Here is a 19632-nt window from a genome sequence, read left to right on the forward strand (position 1 = left end):
CTGGCATGATCCTTTGTGCTGGTCAAGCACACATCTGCTGCTCTGGGAGACATTTTTATTTCTGTCGTGTTGTGCACTTAAGTTTGGTCATCATTTAAATTAGCATGGGGCTAACCAGACCTGAAAAGAGCTGCTTCATGCAGCTCATCCTGCACATCTGAGCAGCCACCAAAAACACAGTGGCAGAGATTCAGCAGCAGTGCAGGTCAGCTGAAGCTGTCCGCAGACCAGGGCTGCTGTCAAACTGTTGTGCTGTGCATCACCTCACTGACAAGAAAAGCCTTTCTGGGAAAAGGTAACCACATCAGGCTTTCTAAGTAACTGATGTGGGTTTTTAAATTTGTTTTGTCTACTGCAAAAAATAATTGATATTACACATTGAATTTAGAATTTCAGTTACATAAGTAATGGGCTTAGGTAGTTGTAGCCAAACATTTCTTTCAAGTATCCACAAGACAATCAAATGAAATGCTAGAATATTAAGCATACCAGAGAAGGAAAAGGTCACCTTGATCTCCTTTCTCATTCAATCAGTGTGTGTAGCTGGGCTGGAGTCAGGGTCATCCAGGTCCCTGGGGACCCTGTCTTTCTTGTCAGGATATCCTCTATCACATTATCTGTCATGTTTGTATGGAAAGCTTAAATGCTGAGCTAGCAGATGGAAGCTGGGATTAGGTCACTGTCTTGGGTGTCTTGCACTTTTCAGATGCGTGTGCACTTTACCCTGTAAGTCAAAAAAGACTGACAGTAGTACAATTCCCATTTTTTTTTCTTCCCTAAATGACACTGCTAGGTGAATTTGATTTAAGTTCATGAGTAACTTTTGGCTTAACTAAAAAAAAAATCTGGTAATTTGATAATGATTCAAATCTGTCTTTTGCCTGACTATCCTGATAGTGCACACTGTGCCTATTCAGACTGAGTTTCCAGGACACCAGAGACATAATAATCGCATTTATTCCCCTTGGATAAAAGAAGTGGATACACTAATGCTCTGTCATCTTGGGTTTCTTTGGAAACACCGTAGATTTTTGAAATGGGTACATTGCAGTCCTGTGCTTTGCTGTCCCTTACCTTTGAATGAGTGCAGTGTCATGCTGTATCTTGAACTGTGCCTCACAGTCTCTGACATTTCAGTGCTCTGAAATCAAATTCAGGTGGCAAATGAACGTGGCCACCACCTCTCTCACTGGCACCTCCACGCCCTGCCTGGGCCTGCCTTCAGTTGTCCCTCTCCTCGAGAGACTCTGGCAGATGGAGCTGCTGCTGGGCTCTGGGATACTGCCAGGGGGGCTTCTCTGCAGTAGCAGTGGCATCTATGTCCAAACCTGTCACTGCCTGGATGGCCTTTCCAAGCTGGGAAGCTCCTGGGAGTTCTCCTGGGAAGTCAGCCCAAGCTTGCACAGGCTGACTCCCTCACACACCTCTGTAGAAAATGGACTAGTGTATGACACAGAAAGTAATGAAATTGAGTTATCATTTATTAACTGAGCAAATGTCTTCTCATGATTGCTGCCTGTAGTTTTATATGTACAATGTTATTTCCCACTATAAATTCTGAGTCAAGAAAAGCCTGCTGGGTTTGGACTCTGCCAGGAGGAAGTCACTCTAAGTGATAAATGGTATAAATATAAATTTTTGCAGACCATGCTAAGTTTAGATAAATATTAATATTAAAGAAGACATGTATACTTACACCATTCAACTTTAAAGAATAATATATTTTGGCAAATAAACTCCTAGAATGATGAGGATTTGCATTCTCTGAAAAGTTAAGCAAATAATAAAACAAAATGAACAGTAAAACAGAAGAACCCTTGGCTAAACTAGGATGATGATGTTGTTGCACATCCATGTATCCTAGAATATAATCCACTTGAATATATATTTTTATCTTGTCATTTACTTACTAGAGTTGATTCAAATTACTGACATACATTTCAGGTTGTACAGTTTGATATCTGTCAAGATTTTATTCTACAATTACTAAATCTAAGAAAAAGTGTGATCTCATATACAACCTCATTTCAAAGTATCAAGGATTTAATTAAGCATCCTAAGAAACAAGAACTTCTATTCAGAAGAATTAATGTAAGCTCTGTTCATTTGCTTCACCACAACCATTGTTGTGCTTCATGGATGATCTGCCTTCATTTCTTTATTTTCATTTATACCTTTCTCAGTTTCCTGAATGAAAGCTATAATGACGGTGTTAACAATTCACATTTAAAGAAATAATTGTTTTAAACACAGCCTTTATTTTTTTATTTCATTATATAGCTCTTTCTTTGATATATAATGTATAAATACCTAATATTTTTAGGTATTGAATCCATATGAACTATATTGCTGGATTTCTGTACAGAGCTAGAAGTCAGTCTAACAAACCAAGTAAGACAGAAGCATCATAAGGAACTTGAAAACAAAGCTTAAGAAGAATCAGTAAAAATAATTTCACAAACTCGTGAAAATGCAGATTCTTGACATTTTTATAGAAGAATCTGCTTGGACTACAAAATTACTGATTCTTTTATGAGTTCAGGTTACTTAATGGTGCTTTGTGTGCTACTTGCTTGCTGTGTCTTTTTGGCAAAACACCAGTACTAATGTAGTGAAATTTTGCCCAGGGTTCTGACTCCTTACCTTTTATCCCCACTCTAAGGATGCCCTGTTTGGCCTTTGTCTGGTTTGACCTTTCTGTCTGTTTTGCTTTATGGATGACTGAAAGATTTACAGAGAACTGGCTATAAGGGGTCATTATCACTTGTTATATATACTGCTTTCATAACTCAAGATTTGCTGTATGCTGTGTATATATGTTTCCAAAGCAGTAAAATCTCAGATTTCACAAATACAACACATAAATAAAAATTTAAATGAAGGAAATAGCTATGCAACAGTTAAAGATTAAAGTAGTATTTCTTAGGGCAAAACAAATTTTAAAACTCTAATTACAAGGGTAAAAACTATCACAGTTCAAATCCTTGCAAAGGTAACATGTTTTTCTTCCTTGAGTCTTTCTTTTCTGGCAGCTTCTGCTGAAGCATAATCTTCTATCTGACCTGACATTTTCTTCCTTATTTGAACTGTGATTCTTAATCTCAGCATTTCTGTCTTTGAACAAAGAAATGGTTGCCTGCAAGTGGATGAAAAAGGTTTTCCTCATTCATTATTTATAAGCTTCTATTGTAGTTCTTTTTTTTAATTGGAAACTTTCAACTGGTGTTGGTTATTGCTGATATGTGATAAGGATAACTGAAAAGCTTCTCAGTCCTGTCTGACAAGGATATATTATGAAAGTTAAGATTGCATTAATTTGCTAAGAATTTCTACATGATCCACAACATGAAATGTTTCTGTGTTTATTCTGAAGGAAATTAGCTTTCCTGACACTTAGTTTCATTCTGTATTGTAAAGGCATTTGAGACAGCATTTCCAGTTATTTGGTAGACCGTTATTTCATGAAACAGCTTTCACAAGGAGTGAGACAGGTAGAGCAGTTTAGCAAAGACTTTGCAGTCACTTTGTACAGGATTTATTGAAATATGGGAAGTGTTCTCAGGCTTGGCATCAGTTTTCAGTCTGCAGCTCAAGTTTTTCACTGCTTGTGTTCAGCCAGTCTTCTTTCCTGTGACTTGCTCTTGGCCACAGGATTGCTGTCGCCCAGTGCAGCACATAATTTCTTCAGGAGCCTTCCCAGGAGGCAATAGAGGGAATGAGAAAGAAGACCTAAGACCTGTCAGTGACAAATGATTGCTAGGTGACTGGTGTAAAGTGTTAAAGAAAAGCATTCACTCTTTAAAAGGGAGTGTGAGCAGAAGCTAAATGGGAGAGAGACAAGCCTAAGGATACCATAATGTAAGGTGTCAGAGCACCCTTCACTCTTTCTCTGCACTGAACCTATCAATGACTTGCCAATAGCTTGCTGATGGTGAGCTTTAAGACAGGTCAGATGTGTCTTTGAAAATGTGAGTACCTGTGCAGTGGCATGATTTGTGATTCATGCCTAGGAGATTGATCTGAAATTTGAGATTAAAATCTGTGTGGTTTAACCCCAGTCAGCAGCCAAGCCCCACAGAGCCACTTGGTCACTCCTCCACCAGCAGGACTGGGGAGGGAATTGGCAGGGTAAAAGCACAGAACTCAGGGTTTGACATGAAGACAGTTTAATAAGAAAAGCAGAAGCCATGCACACAACCAAAGCAAAACAAGGAATTCATTCACCACTTCCCATGGGTAGGCAGCTGTTCAGCCATTTCCAGGAGAGCATGGCCTCACCCCATGTAACATTTACTTGGGAAGACACATGCTGTCGCTCCAAATATCTCCTCCTTCTTCCCTCGCTTTATATTCTGAGCATGAGGCCACATGGCCTGGAATATCGCTTTGGTCAGCTGAAATCACCTGTCCCAGCTGTCTCTCATCCCAGCCTCCCATGTATCTCCAGCCCCTTGCCAATGTGTCAGTATGAAAAGCAAACAGGCTTTGACTATGTGCAAGCCCCGCTCAGCAAGAACAAAAACATCTCTGTATTATCAACTCTGTGTCCAGCAGAAATCCAAAATGCAGCCTTGTACTAGCCACTGTGAAAAAAATTAACTTTACTCCGGCTGAAATCACCAGAAAATCTTGCCAAATTTTAGAGCCATTCTCTTCTTCAAGTATTTCAGGTGCATATGACCATGCTTAGTTTCACCTGTTGGTAAACACTTTTCCAAAATTTTTGTGAGATCTGATGACTAAGTATTGCCTATAGCTGCCAGCAGTCCTGTTGAGCTGTGATGCATGAAAAAGGAATAATGCTCAGAAACTAAATGGTTCTGTTGTAGGACAAAGTTTAATAACATTGGTTCCTGAGATAGGCTGCTGAGTGCTGATTATGCAGCAAGATTTTTCTGAAAGGCTAAGCATCTAATCACTCCCACTGAATTAGGATAGTTAAGCAAAAGGGGCATCTGGAAGAGAGTGGGAGAAGGGATTGTTAAACTGATGTCATAGCAAGGTTTAAGGGAGCTCAGTGATTATGTACTGTGTGGAGAAGCAGGAGAGGCTATATAAAAAATGAAAAACTATTCAAGGAGGAGTCGTGGAGGCAGCACCTTTTGCAGGCATGGTTTTTCAGAACAAACTAAGACCTAGATATTTTTTAGGCTTTCAGCTACATGTAAGATTTTTCTGCTGCTTCTAAATCAAGCATAGCCTGTGTCCTCTAGATGAGAAACCTCTGTAACCTTTAGTTATCTGGAGTATAGTCCATGCTAAGTTTATTAAATTTACTTTAAAACGTATTTCATATTTGTTGGAAAGGGAATACTCATCACTTGCTCACATTTCTGTTGGTAGTTTGCATGGAATTCTAAGTTTATAAAGAGCTGCAGTGACATAACAGCATTCTTAATAGTGTCAAGCTATGGTAAGGTATTATGAGCTTTGAAATCCTTAATCTTCATTTGGAGCCATGTGGTTTGGGCACTGCAATGAAGTTAGGACAGACATATAATTTGGCTTTATGCTAGCACAGACATAGTTTTTACATGAGTATATCTAAGCAGACATATAGGAGTTCATGAATGGAAACACATATCAATACATGTATTTTTAAAACATTGTAGGAGATGGTGGGTTTTCAGAGGGGCCTTTATAAGCATAAATTATACTGGTGCTTATACTGGTATAAACATTTTTATGTTGGCTCAACTGCATCACGGTGAGGGCTATTTGCAATCAGACTGACATAACTGAGGGTGCTATTAGCTTTAGATACAGCTAGACAACATTGTCTACATAGAGGAAAATCCATCTGTCCCATCTCTTATGCACTGCAAGTGCATTTCTCTCATCCTTAAACACTCGGTAGAAACTGTCTTCATGAGGTGTGAATAAGTACACTTATAAAAATGTGATGAAAATAGAAATTATGACATAGAGCAAAAGGAACTGAAACTAAGCATAGACTCATTTGGAAATTCTCAGTGTAAGTGGTTAACAGTCAAACTGGCAACCATACTGCTGTGCATTTTGGTAAGTTTGTTTTATTCAGCTGATATCAGTTGCAGATTTTTTTTTTGCTTTTATTCAACGAGAACATGTAACTACCTGATATGCTCTTGAAAATCCTCTGTACTAACTTTGTGAAATGTGAGCTAATTAATTAAGTGGTAGTGAGTCAATTTGTGTGGAGTTGCTTAAAGTGGGCCATAAAATTTTGTGATAAAATATATAGAGAAAAGCTTTTCAATATACCTTTAAGAGTTTCTCATTCTTTGTTGGCAGAAGGCTTTTATCTTGGTGATATAAATACTCTATTCAGTGACAATTAATTAACAACAAGGATTGTTTATAGTTCCATGAGTCTTATAGGCAAAAGTTACAGTCACATTCTTCTGGGCCAGTTTTATCTGGATTGGTTAGTTTTTATACTTTTTTTGTCCCTCTGTGAAAAACAGCTTCAGATTCAAGTTCCAACATTTCTCCGCTCCTGTCATGATATTGACAAACATTATCTCACAACCCCAGTACATTTTCCCTCATATTTTTCTTCTGCATTTTAATGTAAGCTTCAATACAATATTTCTATTATGATTATGCATCTAGTTAAAAATAATAGAAGCACTACAGAGAGAAGCCAACATCATATTCTGAGTATTCTGAGAAGCCCTTTGTTGGTGTGTTTCTTTGAAGGAGTTCTACTCTCTCCTGTCCTTTTTTTATTGAACACTCAGAGATTTTGACAGATATGAGCTACATTATACAATTACTATACTAGCTTTAATAATTCAAAATTTCCAAAGGCAACTGAAAGGAATGGCATATAGAAAAGTGAGCCTGCAGTCCCATCCTTAGCTGTATTGACCTGTGCAAGAGAGGAGAACCACAGTCCTGTCTCCTTGCTTCCTTTAATTAATATTTGGAAGTGGCTTTGTCACTGACCAGCACTTATGCTTGGGGATCTAAAAAACCAGCAGTTGTATTTGTCCTTGCTAGGAGAACAAAAGATCACAAAAAACCTTTTTGTGTCTCCCCCTGAACACCCCTGTAATCACACTATAAAGTGGATAGTATATCCTTCCTCTCAATAAAAGTAGGTTTTATTTCCCTCACAGACTAATTTCCACAGTTGTTACTACCTTAAGATATCAAATATCTTTATGGCTCTTCTTGACTTCAATAAAGTGTGGCATGTCCTCTATGAACTGTCCTTTCCTGTTGGTAAGGGACAAGGCATTGATCATATGGTTTCCTGATAGTAAATAGTGGGTTTTTTCCCCCACATTCTTGGGTTTCTAAGTCCAAAAATCTTTAGGATGTCATGGAAGCTTGTTTGTCCAAATACTGAGCTCCATTCCTACACGGGTTAGCTCCTGGTACCCAGGATAGCTATTATAAGACAGGCGCATTCTCAGTGTCACTTCACCCGTGAAGGAAACCATGTAAGAATCCATAAACGCTGAAAAGAAATGGGGTCATCTGCCACATGAAATAATCGCAGAAAAACTTCCTTAATTGCAGTACTGTAATCAGACCACAGAAATACACAGTATTTTGTGTATGTTTCTCCACCTGTTATGTGCTTCCTACATCTCATCTAGTCCCAGTAAACTCTCCATACAAAAATGGTTATAGTGTAGTTACCTCCCGTCTGTGCTCACCTGAGCTATGAGGCTTTAGCCTGCTGCTGTGAAGCTGGGGCTAGACCAACACCAAGGTGTGTGTCATCCTCTTCTGCTGTCAGGACATGCTGTGGAGTATCTGGTATCTAATATACCCACCGTATATCAATATGCATCCTGATGTTTTTCTCTCTTTTCTCTAGGTTGTGTTTTGAGGTTTTAGATCTACAGGTAACAGCTGTCATGCTAAAGTACAAATGGAAGTAGATTGGTTCTGGTTTTAGCATTAACTATTTTAGCTTTTAGATGACTACTGGGAATATTTTCTTGTTTAAGATTGTCAAGAATTGATTCATGTATCTATTTCACAGTGAATGTTCTGTCTTTGGCAGAAATTACAAACTTATATTCATTTCTAACAGTATGTGATGCAAGATGTATGGGCTTTGTGAAACTGCTGCTGGATACCAGGGGATTTTTCTTTTATTCCAAACTTAGTCATGGGAAAGTTAAATAAGTCTTCAGAACTGCAAATTCCAGCTCTTAATGGGCTTTTAGTAAATGCCTAGGATCTCCTGTCAGATTTGCAGCCCAGTCTACAATTTGTTATAGACAATTTTAAAAATATAACAATATATGTAACAATATAAAAATAAAGATAGCGGTTTGTGTTAAGGAAACTTTTGCCTCCTGTGAGCTCTCAAATTAGTATTAGGCAGACTGTAGATTTTACAACAATTGAGCTAGCTGCTCTATTCAGCAGAGCTGAACAGGCAAAATCACTTTGAGTGAGAAAGGAGAAAAGGTTAATGTGGAGCTGTTGGGTGAAATACAGTCTTTCCAAATTTGCCATCTAGCTCAAGATCATCAGCTCCTAAAATCAGTGTCACAAATAGGGTCATGAACTCAGAATTTGAATGCAAATTGGTCTGTGTATGCCCGGACAGAGACACCTGAAAGAAAATTTTTGTCTCTGTTGAGGCAGCTCTCCAAAGAAATCTTTAGCCAATGGGCCTGTGGTTTTTAAGTCTAATCAAAATGTAAAAGTTTTAGTGTAAAAATGATAATACAGTAAGCTGCAGCACTTCTAAGCCATACCAAAAACTTGACAAAAATAGTAGAAAATAATTGATGCCAGATGTCATCAGAAATGTGAGATAAATGCATGCCAGAGTTCCAGGTACAGTGGCCAAGGCAGCAAACAAATTAATTCCTCTACCTGCATACTCTATTCTGTCAGGTACAAGAAGGCCATAGATGTGACAGAGTCCCAAAATGCCAGATGAGACTAACTGTAAAACTGTAACTCAGGTGTGTGTTGGCTTTAATTATATAACACAGTATGTTTTACAGTCAGGGTACTAATGACTTGCTAATTCCCAGTAAGAGATTTGATTCCCAGCATATCTGTTAACTAGCCAGTCTGCTCCATACTGGCTGGAGCCTGCCACCACGACTCTCCTGGGAAATACTTCACAAAGCAAGATGTCCTAGTTGTTTAAATGGGAGGGGAATGTGTGATTTAGCTGTGTTTGTTCTCCCAGTAAAAATGCCCTGCTTGGTGCAAGCCAGTAAGAAACCATGTAATCTTTAAGCTGGAGATGGCCATGTCCTATAAGAGTTTCGTGATTATGTAAATGAGTTCTTAAAAATGCTTTGTGTTTCTTTCAAGAACTAGAAATGTTTCTTTTAATGATGTTAGCTGTCTGGCATTCTGATTTAATTATTCATGCCTTATTCTTTCATATTTCTTTTCCTTTTGACATACTGTCAAAAAAGAAAAAAATCAGTTAAATAATTGAGAACATGTGAACTGCCATAAACAATCACTCTTGTTTTTTCTCTGCAGAACAAAAGGAAGTAAAGGTGGGAGAATACAATGCTGTGGATGACAAATTGGTAATAATCAACAACAGCATCAGATTCCAAGGTGAGAGACAAAACTGGAAAGAGATTCAGGAATGACATGGATAGCTGTATGTGGTTTGTAAGACTGTGTGCTCTTAAAAAACTGTTCTATGATTTTTAATATCAAATGCTGTGACACTGTAGAAAGTAAAAGGGAAAAAATTGAATTCTGAACAGAAAATCGCAGTGTTTTGGTCTTCCAGTGATAGGGCAAAATCAAATTTATATGTGTACATAAATGTTCTTTGATATTTCATCAAGCAGGTTCTTCGCCAATGAATAATGTTCTATTTCATCCCCATTCGCAACTCCCCCAGTTTATCTCACCTGAGGGATGCTCTCATGCTCTGTGTTTGCAAACATAAGAAGGAGGTAGTTGTTCTTTGGGAGGTGTCTGTTAGGTAGTTAGAATATAGGTTTTAAAAGTACCAAGGCTAGCTTTAACATGGCCTGTGGGAAACAGGGCCAGAGAGAGTTTTCAGACCAGCAGCACTTCAAAGGTCCACAGCAGACATGAAGCATTTCTTGCTGTATCTTCCTGCCATTTTTTGTCCCATGCTGCTCCAAATATAACATGAGGAGTTCCTCAAGGAAGCAGCAGGAGTGCAGGCATACCTATGGTTTTCAGAGCCCGTGGTGATAGCAGCTAGGTGTGAGCTGAAATGAGTTTTAAGGGTGTCTCCTGTTGAATATAATCATATACATTATTTTCAAAGCTAATTTTTAAGATTTAATTTTAAGCTCTGCTATGGTGCTGTTCAGTGTGAGAGAGTAAAGTTGGCTTTGAGGGTTCTGTGTGGTTTTGCCCTGGGAGTGGTGAGGTGGATGAGTATCAAGCTGTTGTGCTGTTGTACTCTACTACACTTTTCTCCAGTGTCCCAATGCCCAAGGTTTGCATGAGCATGCGTGGAGTTTCACCGGTGATCTAATTCATGACTACTTGTCCTTCTGCTGGAGCTTTCCACCTTTCTTTTTGGTGTCCCTTGCTGGACTTAACAGATCACAGACACACAAACCTCTCACGTGTCTCTGGGGAATGTGGCTTTGGAAATGAAGGGTGCAGAATCTGTCCCAGTTGCCAAATTGCGGGACCCAGCAGATTATTTTTGTCACAAGGAGGTACTAATGTTGTAGTGTAATACTGATTCAGTCCCATTAGTTTCCAGAGTATATATGAAGTATGAATCAAGTTACAGGCGACAGCATTTGTTCATAGCTTCTCACTTTTACAGACAGTATATGATGAGGAAAAGTCTCTGTACAGTCTTTTTTCAGGATAAGGTGGTCTTTCCATCCATAGCCTCTGGTATGTTGTTTTAAGATGTATTATGTGACTCAGTGAATCTTTTGCTTTGACTCAGCTTAGCTTTTCACTGAGACAGTTGGATATTCAATGTGGAGGACACTGACTTCCAGTCAGTAAAAGAAACCTAGTAACTTTAAGTGTCTGAAATAGAGAGTAGTAAAAATGTTCCTTTAATGGTTTAAACCATTGCATAAAATTCCACAGCAGCAGGAAGCAACAGGATTGAATGGCCAGTGCACAAACAAGAAAATAAATTTTGTAGACTTACTGTTTATGTTTAATAAATACAAACCATCAATGTACTCTGTAGAGTGTAGAAAGAGTAGAGTGAAGTTTTAATTTTTAATGTTACCTTTTTTAAATCAGCATGTGTTTTATTGGTTTTTTGGCTTGTTAGTTGTCTAATTTTATGTATTGCTATGGTCTGTAAATATATGCAATGTGGAAGGAAAGAGGAAAATCTCAGGTACTTCTCTCCAATATTAAATCAACAAATGGTCCCTTTCCAGCCACTATTTTGCAAGCACCTAAAGGAATTTTTTTTTCTGAAAAGTTGGGCATAAAGTCTAAAGGATAGCAAATTTCCATGGTCTGAATCATTTTAACTCTTAAAGGTAAAACTATTTTATGGTGCAAATCTTCAAATATTCTTTTAGGTGCAAGGCAGAAGAGTGGATATAAAATTCAGCCATGGCAGCTGCTAGTCAGGGACTCACAGCTCTGCTTCTGCAGCCGTACTGTGAAAGGAGCTGCTCAGCCCTGTGGTTCTTGCAGCCCCATCAGAGAGCCAATGTGAAAGGACAGGCTCAGGAGCTGTGGGGCAAACAAATCTGTTTCTGAAGGAAGACAGCAATGCAAAAGGCCTTTTGCCAATCTCCTGCACCAAGGAAAAAATTAGTAAGCAGGTGAAATGGAGTGTGGAAAGTCAGTGATGCAGAGCTTTATTGCAGTTGTCAGAAAGTGATTCTCCTCATTAAACCAAGAAACCTTTAATTAGTTGGAGCTGACTGTCAGTGAAGTACACAGCTTTAAACTTAGTTTTTAAGTTCAGACATTGAAATCCACATCTGCAAAGTGGATCTGTCTCTATAAAACTTTTGCTATCCATTTTTCCATATTGTTCCCTTCTGTCGAATCCTGAGGGCACCAACTCTCCCTTCCCTCCTCCCAGGGCTTCCCCTGCCATGTCCCCAACCCAGGACTGCATTCCAGCCCCAGGGCCATCAACCCCTGGCCCAGTGATGCTACACTAGGCTGATCTCCAGACAGGCTGCTTGAATTTGCTCTGGCAACAACAGTGAGCACAGAAGTGATGCTTTCTGTTTTCTACTCATTGCTCTGTCAATTGTTGCAGGAAAGCATAACCTCCTGGTAAAATTTGCACTCAAAGTTTGCATTTTAGTGTTTATTTACTTTAAAATGAAGCTAGTTAGCATGTATGGGGTTCTGCACTGGGGTTTGGTTGTGTCTTTTCTTCCAAAGAGGACATTTACCTGCTCCAGAAATGCAAATCTTCATGTCAATCAATGTGACTAACATATGTCTGTCAAACTCAATGATTTCATCAACTACTGATGTGGTTCACAGTTGCTAAGTGTGCTAATTCAAGATATAGTGCTAAGGTAAGACAAAGTTTCTTTCTACATCTGGTTGAGCTTTAGCCTTTTTGTTCTTCATGTAATTCTAGGACTTGAGCCTCCGAAGGACAAAACAATTATACAAGAGGAGCTGCGCAAAATCTCCCTGCCTCTCTACAGCATCCTCTCTGCCCTCACAATCCTAGGAATGATAATGGCCAGTGCTTTCTTGTTCTTTAACATCAAAAACAGAAATCAGAAGTAAGCCATTCATGTTACTTCTATCACAAATTCTTCTGTATTTAATGCCAATGTTTGTAGAACAGTCATGTATTATTTATTTATCTACATATATATGTAAGGAAAATGTAAAACTGTGGAAAGGTGGTATTTTGGAACTATTTAATTAAAATCACTGGGTAATATATTCACATTGAAACAGACTGTATTTAAGTGCTTTTATACTGTCTGAAAAGTGTAATTTTCTATTATATGTTTGACTGTCTGCTAATAACATTAACCCTAGCTAATTAATCCATCAGTAAAAGAGGAGGTCTTTTTAATAAGCATTCAGAAACCTGAAACAAAACTTTATAAAACAGCAAATACTGTGCATGCCTTCAGATTTCATGAAGTTCTAGGAGAGTTATCTCTTTGCCTGGTTTCAAAAAGCTCTTCTTTATTGCTCTAGTAGCCTAGCATTAATCTTTTCCTCTTTAATGCACTATCACCTTTTGTCCATAGACTAATAAAGATGTCCAGTCCCTACATGAACAACCTTATTATCCTTGGAGGGATGCTTTCTTATGCATCTATTTTTCTTTTTGGTCTTGATGGATCCTTTGTCTCCGAAAAGACATTTGAGACACTTTGCACAGTAAGTAATTCTATATATTCTAGTTCAATTCTAGTTGAATTCACTCTTACAGGAAACTGTGTGAGAAATGCAAACAGAAAAGTTCAGTAGTTGGATGTGTCATTCCATTAAATCACTGTTTCTTGTAGTTCTTTCCTGGGATATTTTCTGGGACCGAATTCTAAAGCATGCACAAAGGTTCATTATGGTGGTGGTGGTTGTTGTTGTTGTTATTGTTGTTGTTATAATTATTTATTATAGAAAGCTTCAGATGCATTGGGATTTGACGTCAGACTGAAAGGGTAGATATATATTCTTGTTTTGAAATCATATCTAGAAAGACGATTTACTAAAGCCTGTGTTTGTAGCATAACAACTTGTAATACCTGTAAAGCTACTGTGTTTTCTTTATAATTCCATATTATTTTAAGCTCCATGAGCGCCGTTTGTCCAGATCTCTTTAGTCAGTCTCTTTGGTGAATTCTCCAAAGACTTCTACTGTTATTTCCGGGCCACGCTATAAATTTTTGCAAGCCTAGATCTACGTAGAATGCATTCTAGTTAAATCAAAGCAAGCAACTCTGAAACCAAATTAAATATGTCCACCTAGAAACTTGTCTAATTTTTCAGTGTAATATGCACTTACTCTGACTTACAGAGGCCTTTTCAAAGAAGGGGATAGGGCAAGAACTTCTCTGCAAGGATACTCCTTCCAGAACCAGTACAAAGCATTTAAATTTATCCAATATCTTCTCAAGAAATTCTAAGACTTTGCTTGACCTGTTGCCTACAAATATCACACTTACTCAGGAGTTTTTGATTCTTCTTCACATCTCTAGAAAGTTGCAGTTCACAGCACCTTTTGTTTTTAGGAGTCTGAATTTCTGATGTCATGTCCGGCAAGAGAGGAATTTTTCTTCAAGAGGATAATTCAGAGCATGAAAGTTGGATGCCTAAAGCTAGTTGATACAGTTGCGTCCCAATATGTCAACTGAAGCCCTCCATACTGACTAGAATCCTTTTAGAAGTGAAACACCTTGTAATCTGTTGAGTTAGACCATTTCAAAACACGAGATTCTGTAGCAATGCCAAGATGGACTAGAAGACATACTATGGGTCAACATACAGGATTGTCTGAGGAGAGTCTTACCTTCCTTAGCTGGGCCTGGACAGGGCTGTGTTTCAGACACTGAAACTCTAAGCAAAGGAAATGCGAAGGAAAGACTATCCAGTCTTCCTGAAACTAGAACTCTATTTCTCAATACAGCTAGTAGAAAGAGATGCCTTAAAGATTTGAAAAGGATGGTCCTGTTCACCTCTCACAAACTAGTCTATTACTGTGAATACAATGGGGCCAATAGATGAAATCAACCATTTTTTATCTAGGAATTATGCCCTTAGGCATGGGATGCAATTTTTAAGTCTTCACATCTGCTCAAACTTGAGGGGCTTGTATCCAGAGCTGCTGAGTTCCCTGCCAGGCTGCAGGCCATTGTATGACTGGGCTACATACAATACAGCCCTCCTCTGGAAGCAGCCATGCACTGCTGAACAGAAGGAAAGTGGGAACCAGAGATACTTACCAGCATCTAGCTGTTCTCGGAAACAGATTTCCAACCAAATGTAGCTATGTAAGACTAAATTTGAGTCCTGTTTTACATGTGAAACAGTTCAGTCTTAACTCTGAAAAATGAACCAATGTCCAAAATCCCATGTCTCTGGGCTAGAACATTTCTTCTATCTGATTTTTCTCTAATCTGCCTCTCAAAATGTAATCACTAGTCTCATTTTCTAAATGCAACAAAATTTAACTGTGGGCTGCTTCTTTTGTCTAATCCTACATAACTCTTCCTTTTATTACAATTTGTATCTGTAACATTATGTTAAGTCTGTTTGTCTGCCACAGAGGGATAGATCTTCACTTGTGTAAAACACTTACTTGACTTAGGTGACCAATAAAATAAAGGGGTGGGAAGAATTCTGTGTCCTAGAGCCAAACTTTGATTAAGAAATATCACCCCATGCCTTAAGCAGAGATTTTTTTTTATAACATAGTCAAATGCTGTATAAACAGAGCAGAATCTGAGATTTCTTCTCAGTCTTGGCTTTCCAAGTTTTCAGTCCAGTACAGAACTATTCCTGATTGTGTTTTCCTGTGCATGGCTACTGTATCTTAAGAACCTCAGCAATTAGTGCTATAGTCATAGATGCAATAAATCCTTCAGTAGCCACCAATAAGGAAGGCTTTTCCAACCTCCAACTAATTAAAATGATATTTTTTTTTTTTCTCCAATTATATACTTTTAAATGGGATAGCTTATGCTTCTCTTAGATATCATCTCTACATAGCTATCATTCCGCGTAGCAATGAACTATTTTTGTACCTAGGAAACTCTGAATTAGTACTGGGAAGTTCATAAATATGGGAGACAAATGCACTTACCTGTTGAATAACTCTCCTCTTTCTCCTCCTCTTCCCCAAACACCCACCAGGTACTGGGTACAGAGTATGCATTTCGCTCTGTGTCATGAACATCCTGATTCCCATGTGGGCAATATGCTTAGTGGTTTCATAAGGTCTGTTTAGAGATACCAGTGCTTATAGGGTCAGGCCAGGACAAATCTCTCTTTATCATCCATCCCCCTTGAAATGCATGATTTTTGATTACTCATTCTAGACATGAGAGATTAGTTTAAAATTCCCATTTTATTTCAGACTGCAGCTTAGTCTTTAAAAGAAAAAAAACCTGTTTCAATTGAGAATGATCATAAAAAGCCATTGAGGCAAGTTATCAGGATGTAACAACTGTATCTCAGACACAGAGAAGACACTGACATATGGCTATATGTCAATGAAGGGAGATATTTTTTTTGAAGGGAAGTAACGATTTTCATTCAAGTTTTATAAGCACATGCAGAGCTATAAAGCTGTCATTAGTCTGTCTAAGCCAAGTAATCACCCTCGTTGTCTTCTGTATTTCAGATGTGATGAGATCTCACCAGAGTAGCAGTATATACCCAATAGCCAGTGTACTTAATTGGATATGTTATATATGGTGTCTGTTTAAATTCTGACAATTTTTGGCAAGATTATAAGAGGTCCTTAAAACTTCTGTGTTTATTAAGGTGTTCCTGACACAGCAAGGGGATTGGGAATAGGTGGTCTTTAAGGTACCTTACAATCCAGGCCATTCCTTTGTTCTGTCCTTACAAATTCAGGAAAAATGGTTTCTAAATTGTAGGTATTATATTCAACTCAGTTGGGTTTGTTTCCTCTGGAGCATGTTGTTTGTAGTGCTGTTTGAAGGGTGAAATGCTTTGCAACATCAGGTCTTTTTTTACTTTTCAACAGTTTATGTCTATATGTGGCATATGCCTGATGTTGTACAATATTCCCAGAACAAATTACACCAGTAACACCTGAAAGGTTCAAATGATTTATTTGTAAAGTTGTACTACCACTTTCCACTCTGTTAGGCACTGGGTGTAGGAGGAGGTGGTCTATATGTCATTATGCTGAAACATAGAAACAAGTGTTAAATGTAGTTAAGAGTCAGAAAGCACTTTAAACATATAGTAAAATAATTTGCTGAATAAGGGTAATATATTAGTCTTTAAAACTGTAAAATATGGACTCTGTGACAGAGTGATAGAGTGGATAATTGGCTTCCAAACACACTCATTTTTATCTTGGTATGGCCATTTCTGAAAAAGCAATCAGTATATTTGAATACATAATAATTCTATGTTTTTGCAATAAGAACTCATAATAGTAAATGTAGCATAATTTAGTTCTGTGTCAGAATTAGAGATTAGGTATCATACTTTATAACTCCAATTACATGGAATTAAAATGATCCAGAGCAGTGAGTTCTGAGAAAGTGGTCAGGGTATTATTGAACCATGCCTTACTTAATAGCAACTTTATTGGTTGCACAGAAGAAGAAAAAAAGCAATACAATAGTTCATTACATCCATATGTATGCCAAAGTACATAGTGTTTCAGAGAGAGAGAATGAGAATGATTTATCTTTGTTTTTAATTTCAGAATCACCATGGTATCATAGCAGAAAAAAAAAAGAAAGAAAAAAAAAAAAGGGAGAAGTTAGAAGTAAGAGTGTGAAATGAGATGTGATGCCAACTGGAAAAATGCAAGCAAGTGGAAACATCTTTCAAAGCAGTCATTATATGGAAGAGAGAGACTCAAAATTAGCAATGCTAGTGACATATCCTGTGAATAGAGTTTAAGGTGACATACTAAATAGAGATACTTAAAATAGAGAGAATGTTAGATAAGATCATAACGTTTAGACTCCTGTAATACATTCCACTGAGAATTTAATTATTTATATTTAAGATAAGTAATGTCTTTCCAAGTTGGAACTGCTAGGGAGTGAAGGCTACTATAGTCTTGAGGAAAGCCATAGACCGCTCTGCTTTGCATCTTCTTCAAAAAAGTAAATCTAATTATTAAGTTGGAGCTGAAGATGTTTGACGTACTCCACGTTGCTCTCACCTGTAGTTCCACAAAAATCCCTGGTTCATCAGGTAGTAGTAGAGTGAACAGCTCTTCTCCTCAGTCTTGCTAGTTCTGATGTGTAGCAGGACTTTCTCCTGGGCATGCTGCAGTGAGTCATTGTAGTGATTAGAAAGTGGCAAATGATCTCTCTTGAATATAGGATTCATGGTTTGATAGGAGATACCTGTTCTACAGAGCAAATATCCTTTATACTCCAAAGTGTTTTACAAAGGTGCCACATAAAATATAAGAGGATTTAAGTCTTGTAATTTACATAGGTACTAAAATGAAGCATGCTTTATCTTGATCATCTCATTAGTTAGCATAGTTTATATGCGTTGCCAAAGCCAGGCAGATGTTCTGTGATTTCAGGTGATCTCACTGAGCCTGGTCAGTGTTTTGGTTTAGATAAAGTGAAAAAAAAGGTGTGAAGGTTTTTGCACACTGTGGGCTGTGCTCAGGCTCCTAGATTTCAGTTGGTTGCTCTCAGCCATGATGTGGGTATTTGGAAACACTCTGTACAGAAAGGTGAAACCAAGCAGTAGGCTGGGATGGAGAAGCAGAAAGAGAGAAGGAGAGAGTACAGGCCACTGACAAAGTCCAACTCGCTACTACAGTGTGTGTGACTACCTTTTCTCAGAAAAGCATCTTGAGGACACGTGTGTTCATGGCAACAGTAGATGTTATAGACCTTGTATCTTCTCAAATGTGCATTTTAAAATGTGACCTTTGAACGTATCCAGATATTCAGACAAACTTAGCATTTTCAACCAGTATTATTATTAATTATGGGTCATGAACACTTTTAACTCTGTGCCTTGCAACAATGTGAAAGGCAGATTTTTTCCCTTTTTTTACTGTTTTTTTTTAAATATTCTTATATCTGCCATGCTGAGAGAACAGCTAGGCAAGGTGGAATTTCATGGTTAACATTTCACCCTTTCTAGGAAAACCCTGAACCTCTGAAGTGTGAGGATTGCAATGTGATATGAGTGGAGAGGCATATTAAACAGAGGCTAATACACTGTAGTGAGGAAAAGGCAGGAAAAGGCAGTTGTGAAACTTTTATGGAACAGATTCCTAGGGATGGAAGCAGGTTGCAGCGGGAGGGGGATGGTGAGCAATTTGCTAAAACTCCAAAAGCTGGCTGAGTGCAGTTCTAAAAGGAGTGACATGCCTCTAATAGTAAAGCAGGGAGAGGGAGATGTATGAACCTGCTGTCTTTTTATTTATTTCTGCTTTGTCTTCGCATGTCACTTTGCATTTTCTCGGTTTAATCAATTTGAGGCATCAGACTGAAAGGAAAACCTGTGGGCAGCATCACCACTGTGGTTTTCTCTGTGGGCAAGAGGGCACTTGGACTAGGTCTTGTGCTACCAAATAGCATGTGGCCTTGATATTTGGATAGTTGATAATGTGGTCCTTATTCATGCCCTCTAAGATCTTCGGGCATTCCCCAAAACTCGGGGTTTTGTTATGGTTTGTTGTGGGGTTATTTTTTTTTGGCAGAAGGAGATGTTTACTGTCTTTAGACTTTATATTTGCCTAATTCTTTCGCTCAAGTTGTTTAATTTTGGCCAGGAATTTAAAAGAAAATCCAACAGATAGACACTCAACTTCTATTGAACTGTAAAATTATTTAGGCCTCTAATCTATTTCTTTGTCTCTGGAAACCAGAGCCTTTGTTTGTGTTTTTCATCTGGCCTTTTTAATTTTCTGTGTATTCTCCAGTTTATTTCCTATTTAATTGTTTAGCTGTTAATTTTAATCTCCCTTTTCTGTATAATCACTTCCATAATTGTTCTCCCTGTCGTTCAGTCTGCAACTGATCTCACTCCTATTTAATTCTACAGCAA

The 19632-nt window shown here is 38.1% G+C and overlaps 1 protein-coding gene across 1 annotated transcript in view; it reads left to right on the top strand.

The window, feature by feature from the left end:
- Positions 1-19632, top strand: part of GABBR2 (gamma-aminobutyric acid type B receptor subunit 2) — a 476329-nt gene that overhangs the window by 297879 nt on the left and 158818 nt on the right. Inside the window, exons 9-11 of the mRNA XM_033069711.2 lie at positions 9460-9540; positions 12512-12662; positions 13146-13278. Of these exons, the coding sequence (XP_032925602.1) occupies positions 9460-9540; positions 12512-12662; positions 13146-13278 (365 nt within the window). The remainder of the gene's footprint in view (positions 1-9459; positions 9541-12511; positions 12663-13145; positions 13279-19632) is intronic.

Source organism: Catharus ustulatus, chromosome 1 (assembly GCF_009819885.2).
Source record: "Catharus ustulatus isolate bCatUst1 chromosome 1, bCatUst1.pri.v2, whole genome shotgun sequence".
Lineage (NCBI taxonomy): Eukaryota > Metazoa > Chordata > Aves > Passeriformes > Turdidae > Catharus > Catharus ustulatus.